This window comes from Thermobia domestica, chromosome 15 (assembly GCF_964235325.1).
Source record: "Thermobia domestica chromosome 15, izTheDome1.hap1.1, whole genome shotgun sequence".
Lineage (NCBI taxonomy): Eukaryota > Metazoa > Arthropoda > Insecta > Zygentoma > Lepismatidae > Thermobia > Thermobia domestica.
The window spans coordinates 159,987,118-160,012,640 of NC_137468.1; the positions used below are offsets into that span (position 1 = coordinate 159,987,118).

The window sequence follows — 25,523 nt, forward strand, 5'->3', positions numbered from 1 at the left end:
GCGTTTTCCACACCATACGTGTCCCCTTTCGCTTTGACATAAACAAAATACATTCTCATGTATACACCCTTTTTATCAACGTTGAGTTGAGTTGATTATTAGTTTAACGTCACGGAACCCACTGATTAACGTGGAATCCGAACCACATGAGCTCCTGCCGGGAATCGAACGCGGTTCTCCTATGCCAAAGGCATGTGCGCTAACCGCTTAGCTACGAAATAGCTCTTCCTATTAACGTATTACTCTCCAAAATGCTAGGTTTCTTTAATGCCACTTGTGTATAGTCAAGTGCTCCGATAGCACCCGGAAATGTATATTGTTCTTGCCACTCTGCCTTTGCTGTTTGCATATTACGCACACTTCCTGAAACAATCCATTTTCAGGTAGTCATAGACACAGTACTTTGAGACACACCAGAATCCCCTGACATTCCGACCTGGAATCCCGGATCACTTACGTAACGCAAGAAAACCAAGGGCACCGATTTCTCTGTAAATTTGGGGGGGGGGAAGCATTCAGATGCAGAAGGATTTTAAGAAATTGCACTCTAATTATGCCAAATATTGTATATTCATAAATACAATAGGGAGCCGACATGAGCTTTCGGGAGCCTGGGCCCCCTGGCCCCCACAGGATCGGCGCCCTTGAAGAAAACCCGCATCTTTTCATCTTTACATAGTGCACCACCCCGAATTTCGGTTGATTCTCCTTTAAAAATGTTGTGCTAACCACTCTACATTTTCTTTCATAAACTTATAATGCTTTTTGTAATCTCCATTTCCAACATTTCTATGCAGTTTATAAGTTTTTCTACGTAGTAAAACAATTATATATTCTGCCATATTTCACACGGAGTCACCTATTTAGCTTGCTCCACAAATTTGGAGAAGTTACTAGCATCACAGAGGAGTCTTTGATTTTTATTTATATCAAACGCGGAGTAGTTACTCGGCTCGAGAATAGAGGTGTGGTTACTTCAAAAGGGCGGGGCTTCTCCGAGGTCAGCCGAGACGAGTAGTGCTCAGTTCTCTTTTTATTGATACCAATGCGAGTAACTACTACAAAATAGGGAATAATGAGTAACTTCTCCGTTTTATTGATATCACCCAATGATGCAATCTCCATAAATACTAGACTATAGAGCAGTGGAAGACTATCTGGTCGGATGAGTCTTGCTTTGCATTGTTTCCAACTGCTGGCCGAGTTTACAGGGTGACAATTAATGAACAATATGAAATAAAACCGTCATAATTCCTGAACGGTTCGCGTGATGACGTCCAATCTGCGTGGCTGAGCACAGGGCATGATGGGAATTCGTATGCACATGTGCATGCAACGTGTTGATGTCGGCCATTTGCAACTGAAAATGTCACGGTACAGCGTGCAGGAGCGTATAGCACTTATGAAGGCCTATCATGTGAGCAATGAAAGTTCGATTACGGCGCTTAAGAAGTTTGCGACCAAGTACAAGTTAAAAACAACCGGTCCAAGTGTGCTAACAATCAAGAATTTCATTCGCAAATTTGAGAGAACATGTGGTGATTGTGATGACAGTGTTAGCAATGTCGGTCGACAAACAAGTGTGAAAACGCATGAAAACATAGTGAAGACACGCGCTATGTTTCAAACCAGCCCACGGACATCGATCAGAGAGCTGCACAACAGGTCGGAGTCAACCGGGAGACCCTGCGACAAATTGTTGTTAAGACCTGCATCTCTTCCCATACAAAATTCAAACCCATCAGCCATTAAACCCCGTGGCCATGGAACAGGTTTTTTTTTTTCGCCAACACTATTGTCCAGAGAATTGACGACCAGGAATTTGATTTGAATATGATTTGATTTAGCGATGAAGCCCACTTTCATTTGGATGGATTCGTCAATAAGAAAAATTGGCGCACTTGGGGGATTGAGAATCCTCATTTCGCAATGGGGTAGTCTCTTCATCCGGAACGGGTGGCGGTGTAGTGTGCGATGTCAACCATGGAATAATCGGTGCGATATTCCTTGACGGCAAGATGACTACTGCACGATACGTGACGGTTTTGGAAAATGATTTCATACCCATTATCCAAAGTGACTCTGATTTCAACAAAATGTGGTTCATGCAAGACGGAGCTCGACCTCATCGGACCATGAAAGTGTTTGACGTCGGAAGGAGTATTTTGGGGACCGCATTCTGGCTCTGGGGTGTCCAGAGGCCACTGGAAGGGGACTCGCTTGGAGGGGGACGTCTATAACGTAGTAATCAACACATGTAAGGTATCCATGTTCAGCCCTGAAGCGGAACAAAATGGATCACAAAGTACTTATAAAATTTAAGAGAATAATTTTAAATACGCCTCCATATAATCATATAAGGTAATAAGGCTCCAAAATCAATACTCATGAAAGGGAACGATGACACCCAAATTTAAAAAGTAAACCATTTTACTCTGTTATATAACAAAAATGTCTCATCAAAAATAATAGGATAAGTTAAAAAAACTTCCAAACTTTAATATTTTTATACTAATCAAAGGGAACGAGGTCCTATACGCCCCTCTCGTTACGTGGATCAAGGTGATCATATGTGTCCTGAGTGATCCTATGCATTCCCTGGTCCCTGAGTAAGCATAAGCAAAATTTCAATAGGTAATGCAATCAAGGACCAAAGCATCTCTAACTCATTAACATTAACGCTATGGGGCATGGTCCCTAATTGGATAATCAAAAGTAAAATAAGGTCAACCCGACGTCAAACAAACACATTAGCTCAAACCAAATACCTCTAATTCATTCGCACCAGGAAGGGACGTGGTGGCTCAGTGGTAGAGCGTTCACCTCTGCTGTGTGGGGTCCCTGGTTCAAAAACCGCGAAAGTAGTTTTGTGGTGGGCAACATTATGCTCTGGATACTCCAATTTTCTCCCATACTTTCATTCCACCAATTCATTCATTTCTCATCGTCACAATCTCCTTTAGCCTAACCGTGGGACGTAAAACTAAAGATTTCATTTGCACCACTGTTAGTCCAATTATATACCATCTCATCAAAGAGATAACAATCTCCAAATTTTATGTTATAAAAGGGAACGAAAATAAAAAGCATTCATAAACTTCTACTAATTCATAACGTAATAAATAATCAAGAATATGTTTTTAATAATTTTAAAGAATCATCATAACCTCTAATACAAAAATCCCATTTCAATGACGCCATAGCCGGGCCAAGGTACCTCTGACTCATTCGCACCTGCGTGCATAGCCCCTGAATAAGCATAAGCAAAATTTCAATAGGTGACGCAATCCCTGGCAAAGCATCCCTAATTCATTCGCATTAACGCTATGGTCCATGGAGCCCCATATTGGATAATCAATAGTGCGATAGGGTGACGCCCTTACTGCTCTGTGCGTAATACTTTTCTCAAACCTTCTTTCATTTAATTCGTACATATTGACCTTAGGTTGTAGTTCGTTCCAAAGATTCTCAGGAAGTAGGATTTGAGGTAGGATTTTACGCTATTTTGGATAGTTTTAAAACAACTATTTCATTACAACATACACTGTATGTTTGGATTCAATATCTTGATAAAATTAGACATCTTCCTCATTCTAAATTTTCTGCATTTTGGTGAAGATTTGTAGTAAGAATTTTAAGATATGTTCCTTTTATCATAATCTCGTCAACACACTCTTACTCTCCAACACCTGATGAACATGTATAATCCGAACCATTACACTTCTTAGACTGGAGAATCTTGATATTTAGGTCTGTATTTACTTGTTGAAAAACTAATATTCTATCATCATATTCATACAGTGATATTTAGGTCTGTATTTACTTGTTGAAAAACTAATATTCTATCATCATATTCATATTCATACAATGTCACCACCCTGTACTACATCTGTAAATCTTGTCATAATATTTTACAGGCGCAAGCAAACGACTAGAAAATGAGAACACGACTAACGACCTTCGTTATTACTTGCTTGTCAAGATACTTTCTTCTACGAGAAACAAATGTCAAACAAAGCACATGCTACCTCGATGACGAATGGCGCTCGGTCAAAAATCAGTTCAGATTTCCATTTCTAGGGAGATTGTAGCTAAATTGGAATGATGCGCATACCTCTTTCTATTTAAGAATATCGTATGATTTCCAATATGTGGAATTCAAGATAGCAACCATGATGTACACGTAAGTAGAATTGGGATCCGATAGAAGACTGACTAAGCAAAAAATTTCCCAGAATTCGTTATCATTTCCTGGAATTGGGAGGCAAGTTTCGACAAGCCTTTAGTTGCTATGTTCATATCCTTTTACGGCTAGTACAGAAGTTCGTGGGAAAATGTTGTTGTGAGAACAGTCTGTTGTTATGGTGATAGTCTTGGATGCCTTTATCGTCTTGGATGCTCATACTGTTGGACGGATCATAGTCCTATCAGTTATCATGATCGAAGCTTTCCAATTGATTGATTGATTTTTGCTTTCCGTTATGTATTGAATAGCTAGATGCTCTTGGTCTTCATAGTCTTGGATGTTCATACTGTTGGACGGATCAGAGTCCTATCAGTTATCATGATCGAAGCTTCCCAATTGATTGATTGATTGATTTTTGTCTTTTCGTTATGAATTTGAACCCCCAATACCCCCTCCACTCCCTCCTGCGAAGAACGTAAGGGAACGTTGTTACTATGCTCATACTCTTGGACGGCGAAGCTTCCCAATTGATTGATTGATTTTTGCTTTTCGTTATGTATTGAATAGCTAGATGCTCTTGGCCTTCATAGTCTTGGATGTTCATACTGTTGGACGGATCAGAGTCCTATCAGTTATCATGATCGAAGCTTCCCAATTGATTGATTGATTGATTTTTGTCTTTGCGTTATGAATTTGAACCCCCAAACCCCCCTCCACTCCCTCCTGCGAAGAACGTAAGGGAACGTTGTTACTATGCTCATACTCTTGGACGGCGAAGCTTCCCAATTGATTGATTGATTTTTGCTTTTCGTTATGTATTGAATAGCTAGATGCTCTTGGCCTTCATAGTCTTGGATGTTCATACTGTTGGACGGATCAGAGTCCTATCAGTTATCATGATCGAAGCTTCCCAATTGATTGATTGATTTTTGCTTTTCGTTATGTATTGAATAGCTAAATGCTCTTGGACGGATGAGAGTTCTATTAGTTATCATGATTGAAGCTTCCCAATTGATTGATTGATTTTTGTCTTTTCGTTATGGATTTGAACCCCCCAAACCCCTCCACTTCACTCCCTCCTGCGAAGAACGCAAGCGAACGTTGTTACTATGCTCATACTCTTGGACGGCTATCGGATCTTGATGAGAGTCCTTTCAATTATCACGTTCGAAGCTTCCCAATTGATTGAATATCAAGTTCGAAGCTTCCCAATTGATTGATTGATTTTCGTTTTTTCGTTATGTATTGAATAGCGAAGAGCATACTTAATGTCTTAAAATATTCAGTGCTTTCTCACCGAGAATCGAACCTGTACACTAAATATATTTTCATTTTGAAAGCTCTCTCATTGAAATTGAACGCAAGACCAGTACTTTACGATTTAGAGTTGAATTAATTCTTGCATGAAAAAAAAAAAAAGAATTTCATGTATTGATTTTAGCGTAGCATATGATATGTACATTGTTCGAAGCTCTTCATTTCGAAGCACTATAATGTTTTCAAGTGTTCAATGCTCCCTTTCTCTCTCCTTCTCTCTCTCTATCATCGAGAATCGAACCCGGACCAAAGTGGTATTAAAACATAAATAACAACCATAAAAATAAATTTAAAAAATACAGTATCACATTATTATTATTATTATTATTATTATTATTATTATTATTATTATTATTATTATTATTATTATTATTATTATTGGGAGTGAAAGTGAAGCAGACAACTATACTAAGCCCGTAGCCTTTCACGAGTATAGAGGTAGAGTCAAGATAAAACGTATGTTTTTTTCGTTTTTCATCTTTTTGACTTGTATTGGGTAGCTATTTGGCCACCCACTACCCCCCTTCTCGCACAGCATTAGATTAGGTTCTCATGGAGACGTAGACATGTGTAAACTTGAGTCTGAAGGCCATTAACCTAAGGGTATTGTCTTGGATGACTATTAGTTATAGACCTCCCCCTACACTATGTACTAGCTATATATTGATAGCTATTGATTAGTTATGTCATTGTTTTTCACAGAGAATCGAACTTGGATTCTATTTTCTTTTCAATATCGGAACTCCTTAGCTCCATCCTGCCGATTCAGGTTAGTACATGTTTTATCATAGATCGTATTCTCATACTCTCAGCCCATACAGATGTACGTGCTGAAAAATTATTTGAAACATTATCTCATAACTCAACGAAATTTTATAGTATTGATGGTATTCCCTGACATGCATGTATAATCTTGTATATTCTTGTTTGTCGAAGCCAATCACGTGTGTGTGTGTGTGTGTGTGTAGTTCGAAAAATCATTCCAGTGTCAGACTTGACAGTCTCAAGACGTGTGTGTTTAGAGTGATTACTGAATATTTCGCGTAAAATTAAGAATACAGTGATTCGTCTGTGAAGATATTGTAAGACGTTTTTATTAAATAGGTAAGTAAAATAATATATTTGTCTTTATTTTTTAGTCTTTGTCTTTAAAAAAAAAAGAATAAAGTTATAAAGTGTATTTATTCATAGTTGTTTCGTGTGTGATAAAGAAACCAGATTCTACAAACAGACACAGACAGACAGTCATACATATATACAGCGTCAAAGAAATGTGTTTTCGCAGTATCTTTTTTTTCTTTGTCTGTTGCTTCGTATTCAAGAGAAGAGAAGATTAGCTTATCGAAAAGCAAAACACTGACCTACCTACCGCTTTATCAACCAACCAAGCGATGATAAGAAAACGTTGCATTGAAGTGAAAAAATGTCAGTGAACACCGGCTGACGTTTGTCTGTCTGTCTGTAGCATATGCTAGGAAGATGAATAGACCAATGAGTCATTGTGTCCCCCCCTAACTTTAGGAAAAAGAGCCGACATAAGACTGGTAATTAGGATATATGTATATCACTAGTAACGGAACTTCTTGGTTTATTTTTAATAATAATAATAACAATAATAATAATAATAATAATAATAATAATAATAATAATAATAATAATAATAATAATAATAATAACTTCCAATTTTAAGTTTCATGGATATATTGACTAGACTGAAGAAGACGGTGATGATGAGAAATGAATGAAATGATAGAATGAAGAAAGTGGGAGGAAACGAAAGTACACCGAAAAAAAACCCACGCACGTGTTGTTTGTCCAACACAGAAAGTTCACTTGACGGAGGGAGCAGGGGGTTTGAAACCAGGGCCCCCCTCAAACACCGGAGGTGAACGCTGTACCATTCAATCAACGTACACTCAAAAAGTGGGAGGAAACGGAAGAACTCCGAAGGAAATCCACGCATACGGTGTTTGTCTACCATAAAATTCATTTGTTGAAAGCAAAAGTTGAACACGGGGAAGGAGGGCTTCATGCTCAACTCGGGACCTATGCACAAAAGATGAACGCTCTTGTTCCCCACAAATTTCACTTGTTGCTAGCTAGGATCGAATTAGGGATCCCAATGCACCAGAAATATTCGTTCGAGTCAAATCATAGTTTTACGTCCAATTTTTATGTCTGTTAAACTAGTAATTTTGTCTACCGGAAAGTTCACTTGTCTGGGCTGGATTACAACCTGGATACACCATACATCAAAGATGAGCGCTGTACCATTGATCTACTAGGGTCCCCACCTGTGATGAGAGAGAGAGAGGTCAAATCATAGTTTGACAAGAGAGCCAAAGAGAAAACTCTTAGATACAATGTTGTCTAACACACAAAGTGAGTTTTACGTTCCACGATTATGACTGTTAAACTAATGATTTTGAAAGACGGAACTTTATGATGTGAATGATGTAATAATAATCATAGCTTGTGTGTCTTAAATTTTTGATAATATGTCTACTTGTTTCTCCGTTTGTCTATGTATCTGTAGTACGTAGAGTCCAGACGAAGCGAAGATATGTGCGTTTTAGCAAATGAAAATAGTATAATCTGTGTGGGTGGGACAAGTGAAAAGTGAGTTTTACGTCCTACGGTTACGTCTACTAGGCTAATGAAGGAGAGGTGATAATGAAAAATGAATGAAATGATGTAATGAAGAAAGTGGAAGGAAACTGGTGAACTCCGAAGGGAAATCCACGCATACGATGTTTGTCCACCACAAAGTTCATAGGGTACGAACTGGGATCAAACGAGGGACCCCAAGCACTTAAGGTTAACGCTCTATCATTGAGCCACCGTTCCCCATGGAACGAAAAAAAATGAAATGAAATCTTTGAGTTTAACGTCCCACGATTATGCCGGTTAGGCTAAGTGTACTATGCTAATGGAAGACGAACGAGGGACCCCCAAGCACTTAAGGTGAACGCTCTACCACTGAGCCACCCTGCCCTCTGGAACGAAAAAAAATGAAATGAAATCTTTGAGTTTAACGTCCCACGATTATGCCGGTTAGGCTGAGTGTACTATACTAATGGACGGCGATGGGACGTGAAAAGTGAGTTTTACGTCCTACGTTTACGTCTACTAGGCTAATGAAGGAGAGGTGATAATGAAAAAATGAATGAAATGATGTAATGAAGAAAATGGAAGGAAACTGATGAACTCCGAAGGGAAATCCACGCATACGATGTTTGTCCACCACAAAGTTCATAGGGCACGAACTGGGATCGAATCAGGGACCCAAGCACTTGCGGTGAACGCTCTACCACTGAGCCACCGTGCCCTCTGGAACGTAAAAATGAAATGTTAAGGACGGTTTTCCGGGGACAGTCAATAGCATCTTTTCGTTAAGTTGTAAAGGAAGCAGGTAATTTGTGGTCGCTAAAATTAATGACAAGTATATAGAAAAAAGACATGTGATTTGAACACGGGACCTCATGCACCAGAGGTGAACACTCTACCACTCAAGCACTGAAGTTAATTTCATAATTTTCTAATGTTAATAAGAGTGAAATCTAACGTTAAAAACACATACTGTACATAAGTCAACGAACTGAAAGAGTTTCTGTATCTGCACTGTCTACTTGGAAAGAGCAGAAAAATAAGATAACAGAACATGTTTTGTATTTCAATGTAGTTCTCCAGCTGTCGCGTCAACATTATCTTAGGTCATGGTTTCAGACAACACGAAACGAAGATATGTATGTGTGTGTGTTTTAGGTAACATTAAAAGAGTGTTTGAGATCTAAAACTTGACAAAACTAGTGTTGCCTATTCATCTCGGATGTCGTTACCCATGTACACATGATGTTGATTGATTTTTGAGTTTAACGTTCCGTTCAGCAGCGAGGCTATATGCACCACAAAGTCCACACGGCGAGAGTTAGGATCGAACCAGGGACCCCAAGCACCGGAGGTGAACGCTTTACCACTGATCCACAGCACCCCACGATTTCAACATGAACACAAATCTTCAAGTTAAAACAATTGTCTATTCTCAAATAAGAGAACATTTCTCCATTTCTTTAAGTTGATTTAGGAAGTTGAACTTTGTACAGTTTTCTCTATATTATAGTCTAAGCTGTATGTGATATTACTTTAAAAGGACGAAAGTAGTTAAAATATTCCCTATTATTATTATCAATTTCTTTTAAAATGCTCAGAATCCCGTCATAGAATTCGTATACTAGCTATGTACACAGGCGTGCATCAAGAAATTTTTTGTTGGGAGAGGTCCAAGCTTTGGGCGACGGGGCTCAAACACTACAAGCCTCTGTGTAGTATTGAACGCGTATTATTCTGCACTCGAAAAGACAATAAGTACTTGTAAAATACTTTCATCTATATTGTCATAAAAAAAATGATAGTATCAGATTGTTTTTATAAGAAAGAGTACACATGCAGTGTTATATGTTTTGAGGATACAGATGACGTGAAAAACATCTCGACTGGACATAATGAACAGAATGTATTTCTAATCTATTACGAAGAGGTATTTTATGTATTACGTCCAACGGTTGAGGAAACGGGAGAACTCCGAAAAAACTCACGCACGTGGTGTTTGTTCAACACAAAAAGTTCACTTGGCGGGGGAGCAGGGTGTTTGAATCCAGGGCCCCTAAGCACCGGAGGTGAACGCTCTACCACTGAACCACCGTACACTCGAAAAGTGGAAGGAAACGGAAGAACTCCCAAGGAAATCCACGCATACGGTGTTTGTCTACCACAAAATTCATTTGTTGGAAGCAAATGTTGAACACGAGGAAGAGGACTTCATGCTCAACTCGGAGGGGGGCGCGGTGGCTCAGTGGTAGAGCGTTCACCTCTGGTGCTTGGGGTCCCGGGTTCGATCCCAGCCCCCGCCAAGTGACCTTTGTGGTGGACAAACACCGTGCTCGTGGGTTTTCTCGGGGTTCTCCCGTTTCCTCCCACTTACTTCATTCCACCACTTCATTCATCTCTCATCATCACCGTCTAGTTTAGCCTAACCGGCATAACCGTGGGACGTAAAACTTAAAGATTTCATTTTTTTTCTCAACTCGGAACCTACGCACAAAAGATGAACGCTATACCACTAAATCACCAAGGTCCCATATCGCATCACAAGTGAACGCGTTACCATTGATTCACCGAGTCCCCTTAGATCAAAGTACAGTACTCATGTAATAATATTATCTAACATAAAGTTCACTTGTCGAGGGGCTCCCGGGGGGTAATATTCATACACGTAAGATATTTTAAAATAAACAATATTAGTATCGAATCCATAGTTTCTCAGAACGTTGTATTCAATAATGGCACTTTAAAAACAGTAACATGACATCTAAGGGGTAAAAAGTGGTGAGCTCCCGGGGGTGATATTCATACACGTAAAATAATTTAAAATAAACAATATTAGTATCGAGTCCATAGTTTTCGAAGGTGTTGTATTCAATAAAGACACTTTGAAATCAGTAACATGACATCTAAGGGGTAAAAACTGGTGAGCTCCCGGGGGTGATATTCATACACGTAAAATATTTTAAAATAAACAATATTAGTATCGATTCCATAGTTTTCGAAGGTGTTGTATTCAATAAAGACACTTTGAAATCAGTAACATGACCTCTAAGGGGTAAAAAGTGGTGAGCTCCCGGGGGTGATATTCATACACGTAAGATATTTTAAAATAAACAATATTAGTATCGAATTCATAGTTTCTCAGAACGTTGTATTCAATAATGGCACTTTAAAAACAGTAACATGACATCTAAGGGGTAAAAAGTGGTGGGCTCCCGGGGGTAATATTCATATACGTAAAAAAATTAAAATAAACAATATTAGTATCGATTCCATAGTTTTCGAAGGTGTTGTATTCAATAAAGACACTTTGAAATCAGTAACATGACATGTAAGGGGTAAAAAGTGGTGGGCTCCCGGGGGTAATATACATATACGTAAAAAAATTAAAATAAACAATATTAGTATCGATTCCATAGTTTTCGAAGGTGTTGTATTCAATAAAGACACTTTGAAATCAGTAACATGACATCTAAGGGGTAAAAAGTGGTGGGCTCCCGGGGGTGGTATTCTTACACGTAAAATAATATAAAATAAACAATATTAGTATCGATTCCATAGTTTTCCTAGTGTTGATTCCATATCGTGACAGGATTCCAACCTGTGACTTCCCGTGCACTAAAGATGAACGCTGTATCACGTTAGAAAAAGAGATGAAATCTTTTAGTTTAAAATGTCTTCCCACCCTCACTCACACGTTAAGGGGAGCATATGAATAAGACAAGTAAGACACATGTAGGAACGGTTTTCCGGGGAAAGTCAACGCTGTATCACGTAAGAAAAAGAGATGAAATCTTTTAGTTTAAAATGTCTTCCCTCCCTCACTCACACGTTAAGGGGAGCATATGAATAAGACAAGTAAGACACATGTAGGAACGGTTTTCCGGGGAAAGTCAATAGCATCTTTTCGTTAAGTTGTAAAGAAGATAGCATTGAATTTGTGGTCGCTAAAATTAATGACAGTATAAAAGAAAGACGTGTAGAGAGGAGGAGGAAATACGGATTTCGCGTTCACTAAAATTAACGATAAAATTCTAAAACAGAATAAGTATAAAAGGCCGTGTAATCTACATATCTTCATTAGTCAATACATTTGAAAGAGACTGTGAGCATACATTTGTTTCACTCCTCATCCCGTGGAATAGGAAGAAAAGTTAAAAATATTTAAAAGGTATGATGAGAGATTATTTCATTGACATCATAAAGTTCTGTCTTATATAGTATATATTTATATATCTAATATATATTGATTTATAAGTAACAAAATTCATTTCTTTTTTATTTTAGGTTGCATACAAATAAAGATAAGTGTAATCCTTTTCCCTATTCCTGTTGATATTATTATTATTCCTTTTTAATTACTTATATATCACATTTTTACTTATTCGTATATTCTTTTAAACGCTTATATATCCTTTCAAAATATTTATATACATATATATTCCATTTAAATAAGATTTATATATCCTACTAGCAGCGTTCACCCCGCTTCGCTGCGGTCACCCCGGAACGCAATAAACTTTGTTACTTAGATAATTTTTACTTTTTCGCTTTCAAGTGATATGATAAAAACCATAGAAGATTGCAGTAAATGTTAACATTATATCGCCTGTCATTTATGTTAACCCGCCCCGCTTCGCTGCGGTCACCCCGGAACGCAATAAACTTTAAATGTTAACATTATAGCGCCTGTCATTTATGTTAACCCGCCGAGTGACACGGTCATGCGGGTTGCATATAAATACGTTTATTTTTATACCTATGATGAACTAACAAAGGATTTGTACGTTATGGACACTTGAATGGTCAATTATCTCAAGACACTGGTAATTAAAAATTAAAGTGATATGATAAAAACCATCTAGGGTCCAAATCCTAATAACCCCCCAAAAATGAAAGAAATTGGTTCAGCCGTATTAGCGTGATGAGCTAACAAAGGATTTGTGCGTTCTCTTTTATATAATAGATTACATATACTATTATATATCATATTCATATACTATTACATATACCATTTACATATATTGCATTACGTATATACATCTGAGGAAGAAAAATGGCAAAAGAGAGTACGCAAGATTTACTGAAGGAGATTACGGTCTTCATTAATGACATTGAAGAAGAAGAAGAGGTAGTGGACGTAAATAACGAAACGCAAGTTCTTTTAAGTGAAATAAATGCCATAATCGGGATAGATGAAGAAGAAGAAGAAGAAGAAATGCAAGAAGAAGAAGAAGAAGAAGAAGAAGAAGAAGACGCAAAAGAAGAAATGGAAATAGATCATCATGAAAAAATGCAAGAAGGAGAAGACGGAGAAGAACAAATGAAAATAGAAGAAAGAATAGAAGAAGCAGCAACAGCAACAGCATCAACATCAGCAACAGAAGAAGAAGAAGAAGAAAGAGAAACTATTGAAATTCACATTCCAGTAGAAAAAGAAGAATATGATGAAGAAGAACTATTACAAATATTGAACAGTGCTAGCAATAGAACGATAACAGAAGAAGCATCAGGCCGTATTAAAGAAAGTATAAAGTGGTTACAAGAAGGAACAGAAGAAGACGTCGAAGAAAGGAGAAATGAAGAAGAGCTGCTAAATCTCACGTTTTCCCAAATAATAGGAGAGGATTACAATAAGGAAGAGATGAAGATAGAAGAAGGAGATGATAAGTTTTACAAGAATGAACTAGAAAATTGGATTAACAATTTGTTTTCCGATCCCAGAAAAGAAGAAGAAGAAGTAATATATCCCTCAATTATGGAAATATTAGCAGAGGCTAGTACAGAACACGAAGAAATGGAAGTCGATTTAGACGACATAGAAAAAAGAATGGACGAATTGCTAGCCGTATTTCAAGCACAACGAAATTCAAATATACAAGTAGGATTCGGAAATAACAACCGTAATGATGGACACAATAGATTTCATATAATAGAAGAACGAAGAAGACAATACAGAAGATACAATATGGAGGGTAGAATGCTACGATTCCGTCTAGCCCCCGTGCGTGCAGATGAAAACCCTTTTACGGCAATTGAAGCAAGTCTACGGGCACTAATAGATTATTTACTACGTAATGTGGACCAGCATGATTACGTAGGAATAACAATTACAAATGAGAGAGAAGGACACCGCCCTTTTTGGTTATCGTTCAGAGAAGCAAGAAATCTCTCAGCAGAAGTTCTATGGACAAGTTATGAGAAAGTACTGCAAAGTAATGCGGCTTTTCTTATAAATGAAGATTGCATCGTGAATTTTCATCATGTACGTATGCCAAGAGGACAAGGTCCTTTAAGACAACATATTTTGAATACTGATGAATATATAAAGGCAAAACGTGGTATTATCACAATTAAGAACAAAGGAACAAAATGTTTAGCACATGCCATCGTCGTTGCTATAGGACTGAAAAAATACAAGGGGAAAAATCAAAGCCAGTACAACAGATACGTAAAAACTCAAAGTAAATATATCATAGAAAAAGAAGCAGAAGACCTGTGTGAAGCTGCCGGTGTAGATCTCAGTCATGGTGGTGGAATTCCTGAAATTCGTAAATTTCAAGAACATTTAAAGGAATATAAAATCACAGTGTATAGGGGCTTTTCAGGAAGTGATGTCATGTTTGAAGCACCTCCAAGTGATCATGAAAGAACAGCTTTAAATTTACTGTTCATAGATAACCACTACAACGTCATTGAAAGCTTGACAGCATGTTTTAGCTGCGGTTATTATTGCGAAAGTTGTCATAGGAAATATCAAAATAAACATGATCATTTAAAACAATGTGCAGCTGTATGTTATCGTTGTCATCAAAAACCATCATGTGATTTTAAAGAAGCCCATGTTACTTGTAATGATTGTAATCGAGAATTTTATGGCCAGGCATGCTTCGATTATCACAAGTCAGCTCCTTATCAAAACGGAAAGCCTTTATGTTCCATTGTGAAATGTTGTGCCCAGTGTTTGAAAATTTATGTAGTAAATGAAAAAGGAACTCACGTATGTGGTGAAACATATTGTAATGTTTGCTATGCTATTGTACCACCCAATCATGAATGTTACATGAAAGTGAATGAAAGAAGAAAATCGAAAAAAGCCAATGAAAAAATCATCATGGAGAAGAAAGCTATGATTCTGTTTTATGATATTGAATGCACACAAGATACGAAAATAGAAGATGAGGACGCAAACATATATGAACACATACCTAATGTCTTGGTTAGTCAACATGTATGTTACCAGTGTTATGAAGATAACAACATCAAGAATGATTGTGTCATTTGTGGAAAGCGAGAAAATATTTTTGACGGAGAAAATGTAATAGAAGATTTTCTAAAACATCTTCAACAACGTCGACCAAACATTAAATCAGTAACCTGTGTTGCCCATAATTCAAAGGGATATGACACACATTTCATCATTAAGACCATGGTTGAGAAGATGAATTGGACTCCAGAAGTAATCATGAATGGAGCAAAAATTCTCTCTCTTAAAATAGGAAACGTAACCTTCATCGATTCACTAAGCTTTCTTCCTATGTCCTTAAGTAAATTAAGTGGTGCATTTGGGCTTCAATCGTGCAAAGGATATTTCCCACACTTCTTTAATCGACGTGAGAACCAAACCTATGAAGGGCCGCTTCCAGACATTAAATATTATGGAGCAGATACTATGAAAGTAGACGAAAGACGCAAGTTTCTCGAATGGTATACTGAACATCAAAACGACACCTTTAAAATGAAAGAAGAACTCATCAAGTATTGTGTACAGGATGTCGAAGTATTACGTCAAGCCTGTATTTCCTTTATGAATACATTTGAATCTGAAACTAATGTCAATCCCTTACTTGAATGTATTACAATTGCCAGTGCATGTAATTTAGTGTATCGTAGAAATTTCTTAAAAGGAAAATACAATTGGTATCATACCAAAGAACGGATATCGATGGAGAGATGTACAATCAATTGAAGCAGTACAATGGATAGCTTGGGAAGAAAAAACCAGAAACATCCAAATTACGAATGCTGCACGTAGTAAGGAAAAACGAATAGCATCAATGAAAGTAGATGGTGTATGGACAGAACCCAATACAGGAAAAATACACGTGTGGGAATATGAGGGATGCTGGACGCATGCCTGTATTAAGTGTTACCCTAACGACAGAGATAAATTCATATATAACAATGCTACAGATACCATGGAATTTCGATATGAAGCAACAAAGAAGAAAATCCAAAAATTAAAAGATTTTGGCTGTGAAGTGCATGAAATATGGGGTTGTGAATTTAAAAAACAATTGGCAGGAAATGAAGAGATGAAGAAGTATGTTAGTAATCATCCGTATACAAAGAAAACACCAGTAAATCCTCGTGACGCTTTTTATGGAGGACGTGTGAATGCCATACGTTTGTATCATAAAGCACAAGAATCTGAAGGAGAAACCATACAATACAAAGATGTTATTTCGCTTTATCCATTTATCTCTAAGACTAAGAAGTTTCCAATTCGTCATCCTACTATCTACCTTCCTGGAGATTCAAATATTCCCACCATTGAAGAAGTAGAAGGATTAGTTAAGCTCAGTATTTTGCCTCCAAAACAACTGTTTCATCCTGTCCTCCCTTATAAATCAAATGATAGATTGATGTTTCCACTCTGCCGTACATGTTGTGATGAATTAAACCAAGCACCTTGTAATCACAACGATGAAGACCGAGTTCTACATGGAACATGGGTAGCAGATGAAGTAAGAAAGGCATTAGAAAAAGGATACAAAATAATAGATATTCATGAAATATGGGCATATGACGTTGTTCAATATGATGAAAAAACAAAAAGTGGCGGCTTATTTGCAGAATACATAAACACCTTCCTGAAAGCAAAAACAGAAGCTAGTGGATGGCCATCATGGTGTGAAACAGATGAATTAAAGAAGAAGTACATTCAGCAATTTTATGAAAAGGAAGGAATACGTTTAGATGAGAACAAAATTAAACATAATCCAACACTTAGAAGTTTAGCTAAATTAATGCTAAATTCATTTTGGGGAAAATTTGGTCAACGTGAGAACATGGGTCATGTCAGCATTATTAATGAACCCAAGGAATTATATGAGAAATTAACATCTCATGATATAGATGTTCATCAAATATTTCCAGTAAATGATGACATGTTATATGTATATTGGCAATACACCAATGACGTTCCTGTTTCACTACCAACAGTAAATGTTGTCATAGCCGCATACACAATACCACAAGCAAGATTAGACTTGTACAAATATTTAGATCAACTACAAGAAAGAGTATTATATTTTGATACTGATTCCGTCATTTATACGCAAAAACCTGGTGAAAGTACAATTCCAACTGGTGACTTTTTAGGTGATTTAACAAATGAAGTCCTCGAATATGGTAAAGAAGCCTATATTTCAGAATATGTATCGGCGGGCCCGAAGAATTACAGCTTACGTATTTTTGATCCCAGTACGAAGAAGGAGTTTCAAGTATGCAAGATACGAGGCTTTTCATTAAACTATGAATCTTCAAAATACCTAAATTTTGATATAATGAAGAAAATGATAGTAGATAATGAAGAGGATGCAGAAGAAGAAGCTCGTCCAACCGAAGTTAAAATTACCAACGAGAAAAAAATTTGTCGCAGGAAAGATCATACTATCGTTAGCATGCCCGAAACAAAAATTTATAAAGTAAATTATATAAAACGTCGTAGAATTTTAAATTCATATGATACTCTTCCATATGGCTACATTCCTTCCAACAAAAGAAGAAGAGAAATGTAATACGGACCTTTATAAAATATTCGTAAGAAGAGAGAATGTTCAGAGTTCTATAGTCAAAATGATGCCTATACAGGAACGATAACTTCAAATCCATTTCATTTCAAACACTTTGACATCAATTTCTTGTCTTTATATATTGATGGAAAACCTATACCTTCAAAACCTTTATAACCAAATTTCGAAAACAATCTCTGTTTCTTCATATCATACCTTATTCTGTGATTCAAGTATTCACTTTTCCAATCATGACAACAATATTCCTCGATTTGACTTCCCTCAAGGATACACTATCTTTGTTTTCGACATTACTCAAGATGAAGAAGCCAGCGCTGTGCAGCATTGGAATTTAATACGTCAAGGGTGTGTTCGTCTCATGGCGATTTCCAATTTCTCTTAGAAGTGGATCATCAGAGGAATATCATCATGAATTTTTAAAGGTAAGGATTTCCGTATATATTAATAGTAGTGTACGTGCCCACTACTTTGATACGTTTAGATTTCCTCCATTTGTAATGCAACATATTCAGCTTTTTTACGTAGAAATTCCATTTCGTATACATTTAATAATAAACAAATTCAAAGTGTGAAATCGTTCTTATGTGGACATTATCGATATCTTTACCTTTGCTTCAAAGCTAAAGAAAAATCTTTAAATGTCCTTCATCAACTCTAGAAAACACGATCATCTTCTACTTCATTTCTTCTATACATATTATCATGTCTTTATTTCTTCTTCGTTTGTTTTGAATAGTTTTTATTATACATAAAATTCTAACTATCGTTGCAAGTAGTTATTTCTTGTTCTTCTTTACTATAACATGTTTGTTGTTTTTATTTGTTTATGTTTATAGATAAAATAAATTTAAGTTATGTTTTTCCGTTTTTCATTTCAGAGAATAAAAGATGATCAGCGTGTATATGGATAGAATCAACGTACAACAACGTAAGATCATCTGTGAATTTTGTGTATTGTGTATATTGTATGAACAACAAAAGTGAAGAGTATATGGCAACTGTAGTTATCAAGTGAACGGTGACCCAAAAAAATCTAGAGAACTTGGTCATTAGTATATGACATCCGTGAACTTATCAAGTGAACGTTGAAACAAAAAATTTAGTGAACTATCTAATATCTATCTAGTGAACGGAAATATACTTACCGTCGATTTATTTGTGTACATATTCATTAACAATAAATACTTTGTATTCTTCTTTTTTCTCTTTGAAAACAAATGTTTTATTTCTTATTATTTTGTTCCATTCCTTAATAAATACGTTTTATGATCAATTGTATAATTAACTACATATATCATAAAACATATTTTTAACTCATTGAATTAAAAAAATCCATACTATGTTTTTATAAAAAAAGAATCTAAAATTACTTTTAATTCAATGATGTAATCACATTAATAATAATGAATTCAAATACTTATTCAGTTATTCTTTCGTAAATTAATTCAAGTATGATAGGACTTTATTTCAAAATTTCATATGCATTATTTTAAAGTTTTTTTTACAATACAAAAAGTTCTATCATACTTAAAACAGAGTTGTATAATAACAATGATTTCAAATCCGAACACTTTTTTTTATCAATCATTTCAAGTATTTGAATTCATTATTATACATAATACTTCTACAAGGAAAAATGTTAGGATTTTTTATTATCATAAACTAAAACATTAGTACATTAATTAAAAAAATCCTAGCATATTCAAGTGTATGAAACGAACTCAAAACATTTCACTTTCACTATATATTTTTTATTGTTGAATTGATAGCTACACTGATGAGTATAAATCAATTTTTCATCTTTATGAACAGGCGTTAATATCTTCCGAAGGTTGAGTATTGGTTTCCTTCCACCATGGCTGTGTCTGTACACTATCAAATAAGTCACCCATAATTGAATCTATGAGTTTTTGTTTGCAGAATACTTTCATTTCCAATTTTAATCTTTCACCATCACTGTTCTTATCAAGAGCGACACTTGGAAAACTGATGTTCAATCCATTAATAATACTCTGCTCATCCAACACATGTATGAATTCTGGCAAGCCCTCTACATGTAAGACATTGCAACTGTACATGATTACGTATAGTATTTGCACACAAATCAAAGTATTCATGTAGTACAACACTGTAAACTTTACTATTTTTCACAGCATGTTCTATACATGGTAATATTTCCAAGAAATAAAGCCAATCACTTGAAGCTAAGTATACAGTATTTCGGGGAGCATGAAGTGTACCTTTCTTCTCTAACATCACTAATTTTTCACCCATTAGTTTTCGAACCACCAACTCGTTTTTGCGACCAAGAGAATTTACAAATGTACTTTCCACTTGAGAATTTAAATAATCCGAAACAAATGGGATCAAATGTACAAGTGTTTCCCATTCTGCTACACTTAACTCGACACCAAACACAAGTCCTCTGCCAATACGAATCACTGGTTCAAATGTATCACTGTCCAGGCCAACACAAATTACTTTGGTTTTCATTGAATTAAGTCCATATTCCACATTTAATAAGTACTCTTTCTTGGTATCCATAGCTCATGCACAAGCACTCAAAGACATGTTACTCCAGCAGATGACCAACAGAGAATAACGTAAGTATACATGCATGGAGGACGAAGAGGAAACATGTTTCAACTTGTTTGTTACCATACACTTATGATGAGTATACCAGTTCAGTAAATTCAAGATAATGTATGTTACGTCCAGCAAAATAGCTACCTAATGCTATCAGAATAGCTTTTATTTTCTATAACCAATAATCGATACGTTCTGCTTACGGTATTCGCAGGAGGGGAGGACTATAACTAATAGTCATCAAAGACAATACCCTTAGGTTAATGGCCTTCAGACTCAAGTTTACACATTTCTACGTCTTCATGAGAACCTAATCTAATGCTGTACGAGAAGGGGGGTAGTGGGTGGCCAAATAGCTACCCAATACAAGTCAAAAAGATGAAAAACGAAAAAAAACATACGTTTTATCTTGACTCTACACTCTATACTCGTGAAAGGCTACGGGTTTAGTATAGTTGTCTGCTTCATTTTCACTCCCAAAATAATAATAATAATAATAATAATAATAATAATAATAATAATAATAATAATAATAATAATAATAATAATAATAATGTGATACTGTATTTTTTAAATTTATTTTTATGGTTGTTATTTATGTTTTAATACCACTTTGGTCCGGGTTCGATTCTCGATGATAGAGAGAGAGAAGGAGAGAGAAAGGGAGCATTGAACACTTGAAAACATTATAGTGCTTCGAAATGAAGAGCTTCGAACAATGTACATATCATATGCTACGCTAAAATCAATACATGAAATTCTTTTTTTTTTTTCATGCAAGAATTAATTCAACTCTAAATCGTAAAGTACTGGTCTTGCGTTCAATTTCAATGAGAGAGCTTTCAAAATGAAAATATATTTAGTGTACAGGTTCGATTCTCGGTGAGAAAGCACTGAATATTTTAAGACATTAAGTATGCTCTTCGCTATTCAATACATAACGAAAAGACGAAAATCAATCAATCAATTGGGAAGCTTCGAACTTGATATTCAATCAATTGGGAAGCTTCGAACGTGATAATTGAAAGGACTCTCATCAAGATCCGATAGCCGTCCAAGAGTATGAGCATAGTAACAACGTTCGCTTGCGTTCTTCGCAGGAGGGAGTGAAGTGGAGGGGTTTGGGGGGTTCAAATCCATAACGAAAAGACAAAAATCAACCAATCAATTGGGAAGCTTCGATCATAATAACTAATAGAACTCTCATCCGTCCAAGAGCATTTAGCTATTCAATACATAACGAAAAGCAAAAATCAATCAATCAATTGGGAAGCTTCGATCATGATAACTGATAGGACTCTGATCCGTCCAACAGTATGAGCATCCAAGACTATGAAGGTCAAGAGAATCTAGCTATTCAATACATAACGAAAAGCAAAAATCAATCAATCAATTGGGAAGCTTCGCCGTCCAAGAGTATGAGCATAGTAACAACGTTCCCTTACGTTCTTCGCAGGAGGGAGTGGAGGGGGGTTTGGGGGTTCAAATTCATAACGAAAAGACAAAAATCAATCAATCAATCAATTGGGAAGCTTCGATCATGATAACTGATAGGACTCTGATCCGTCCAACAGTATGAACATCCAAGACTATGAAGGCCGAGAGCATCTAGCTATTCAATACATAACGAAAAGCAAAAATCAATCAATCAATTGGGAAGCTTCGCCGTCCAAGAGTATGAGCATAGTAACAACGTTCCCTTACGTTCTTCGCAGGAGGGAGTGGAGGGGGTATTGGGGGTTCAAATTCATAACGAAAAGACAAAAATCAATCAATCAATCAATTGGGAAGCTTCGATCATGATAACTGATAGGACTCTGATCCGTCCAACAGTATGAACACCCAAGACTATGAAGACCAAGAGCATCTAGCTATTCAATACATAACGAAAAGCAAAAATCAATCAATCAATTGGAAAGCTTCGATCATGATAACTGATAGGACTATGATCCGTCCAACAGTATGAGCATCCAAGACGATAAAGGCATCCAAGACTATCACCATAACAACAGACTGTTCTCACAACAACATTTTCCCACGAACTTCTGTACTAGCCGTAAAAGGATATGAACATAGCAACTAAAAGCTTGTCGAAACTTGCCTCCCAATTCCAGGAAATGATAACGAATTCTGGGAAATTTTTTGCTTAGTCAGTCTTCTATCGGATCCCAATTCTACTACATAATCATTCAATGCAGTTTTTACACCAATATCAACTTGCGACATTTTCTTTTCTCCGTTGACGTCTCCTTCTTACTGCCATGCCGCGATAGGACTTTTTTTTTTAAAAAAATATTAGATACATATTTGTGAAACATAGCACACCCTATCTCATAAGCGGATTGTGATGGATCAAAAATGAGTTCACATTTTCATTTGTGGGAATATGATTTCTGTAGGCTGTGTTTGGTGTTGTGAGGGATACTGTATGTGGAGGCGGAAGTGAGTGTTTGGCGGAGAAGTACACTTGTTATGATTTAGTGGCGGGAAAGACAGTGTGGTAATAGCGCGTATATATCAAGATTGTGACATATCGTGTTTGCGTTTGATAGAATTATACAAAAATAACGAATGTCAGTTGTTGAAATTGTGTAAAGACACAGTATACTGTTTACAGGTGGAGCTTTACTAATATGTAGTGCTATTGAAGCTAGTATCATTGCCAAAAAACATCTCTTTCACTACCAAGTCGCATACCCACTATCACTGACACGCCTGCTTCCTTCGGACACACTCAGCACTGTAGTATACATCCGGACGTCGTATTTATACGCAATAGTAATTTTTTATGCCAAATTGTAATAGTTTACATGCCTCTGTTTTGAAGGTAACTGAACCTAACCTAGCCTCACGTAACGTAATGCAATCTAACCAAGGGTAGTACACTTTGGTACTTTTTTCTATTTTCATGTGTCCCTCGATATAACACAAATGCGCCCTTCTCTCTCGGACACCAGTCACAACGTTGCACCCCTCTACCTTCTACGGATACCTTGAAGTCCTTGTACACTCCGCATCAAAAAAATTGGGACACCTAACGCCCTGCAGTTAGGCCACCCAATATACACCTTCTTCTTATCCCATAATCGTGTCAGGTAAGGAGACCCCCTCCCTCTCCTTCTTTCTTTTCTCCTATACTAAAATTAGCTAACAACATGAGCGCAATTCTTATTTCAAACTACACATGTATTAGTTTCGATAAAATGAAATAACAAAACCGAGACGAAACAATATTCATAAGTTGATGTAGAGTGAAACTGAAACACACACAATGAAAAAAAGAAACCAATGAATGTCTATTACACAGAGATTCACAAATGAGGCAGAGAAAGAGAAGAAAATAGAAGAAGAAAAAGAAAAGGGAGAACAGATAAAACTGTGGAATTCAAACGTAGTAAGAAAAGAACCCCACATTATAAAGTTCCGTTTCCACAAATCAGACAGTAATATAGAAATAACGTTTGTTTTTACATATTTTTTTCCAGAACTATTCGAATATATAGAGGATGCTTTAAACGTTCATTATGTCACTTTCATAATGGATAGCATACTAAATTTCAAGTAGAACTGTAGATCTCCGAGACACATCTGGGATAATGTCAAAAGTTTAACACAAATGCTTTGTTTCCACGTGGTTCGATTGCAAATTCGGTAGTGTTCATTGGACGTACTGTTCCAAAATATATTCTAATATACCCAGTAGATAGCGTTGGTCATATCCTCCATTCCAGACTACTAATGCAAACTGAACAAAAAAGAAAAAAAGAAAGAAACGAAACAAAAAGAATAGAAAAGAGAAAGAAAGAAAGAGAAAATAGAAAACACTTCTATTTTACTATTAAATTCCTATCAGAAATACCCTATATTAAAAGTTCAAACTGTATTGTAATGAAAAGTTACAAATGTTGGAAAGGAAAAGTTTATATTCTTCATAGATGTAGCATGTTTCAAATTTCAACGTGAAAGAAACACATTGAATTATAAGATGGGAACAAATTTTGTGTCGAAATAGTATAAATAAAATTTTGTTTTCAAATAACCAAAGAGTTACCATTTTCTAGTCTTTTCCGAAGATGTATCTGTTCCGAACATCCAGCATTGATTTCATCTCTTCCTGATATAACTTAATTTGCACAAATAGAATTAACATGCTAAGAGCTCAAACGGATCATCGTGTCAGTCGGATGATGTTGGTTACGTTACAGACCACCACGGGGTCGAGAATTCAAATCCGTAGTGACCTGGTAAATCGACTAATACTCGGTAACCCTGAGGATATAACAGAGATTTTACTTATTCGCTTGCATTTAAACAGCATTTCTGCCAGAGATGACCAACACTGGAGAAGTTATCCCCAGAGCACGAAAAACACGACGAAGAAATTAACAGTTAATTAGATTCTCCAGACCAGGTATATCGGGCTCTTGCTCCGTTTTAACTTTCGAACATGAAGTGCGTGTGTGTGTGTGAGGGAGAGAGGGGAAAAAGTGAAAAATGCAAAGACAGGATAGGGAAACGTCAAGACAGAGAGAGAGGGGGGGACGAATATAAATATGAAACATATTTATCATTACAGTGTAGGATGTAGAATGCACACACTGTTTATTTGAATTATCGCCAGTGATGCCTTGTAAGTTCTCCATCAGAAGATAAATCTCTGCAGCCATTATTTTATGCAAAAAATAATCATACTACCTCATGGCGAATCGAACCTAGATTTTCTGTTTGGAAGTGTGGCACGTTACCACTACACCACCAATTTCTTTAGTCAAACTTTGTTTAACAAAAGGTGTAGTGTTTCTTTCTGAGAAGGATAACACGAAAAGTGTATACTGCAGATCAATGACGACTTTGGAATGTCCTGGTAATTCCCTTGCCCAACCAGCATTCGTAAATGGTCTCAACCATGATACAGGTGTTTGCTTCCACATTCTTATGTATTGCTTGTCCAGTATGATAAGTCGATTCTTCACAATCACTTTGTAAAAATTTTAACTTTGGCTTGAACAGGA

General features: G+C 36.4%; 1 protein-coding gene across 1 annotated transcript; it reads left to right on the plus strand.

The window, feature by feature from the left end:
* The first annotated feature begins 15,500 nt into the window (after positions 1-15,500).
* On the plus strand, positions 15,501-19,076 carry LOC145671942 (uncharacterized). The gene is made up of 2 exons (XM_081741145.1): positions 15,501-18,347; positions 18,804-19,076. Exon 1 carries the CDS (start codon positions 16,165-16,167, stop codon positions 17,908-17,910), a length of 1,746 nt encoding a protein of 581 aa, XP_081597271.1. The 5' UTR covers positions 15,501-16,164; the 3' UTR covers positions 17,911-18,347; positions 18,804-19,076.
* Positions 19,077-25,523: the final 6,447 nt, after the last annotated feature.

Coding starts and splice junctions, on each gene's coding strand:
- LOC145671942 (XM_081741145.1), top strand. CDS start 16,165: ATGAAAGTAGATGGTGTATGGACAGAACCCAATACAGGAAAAATACAC.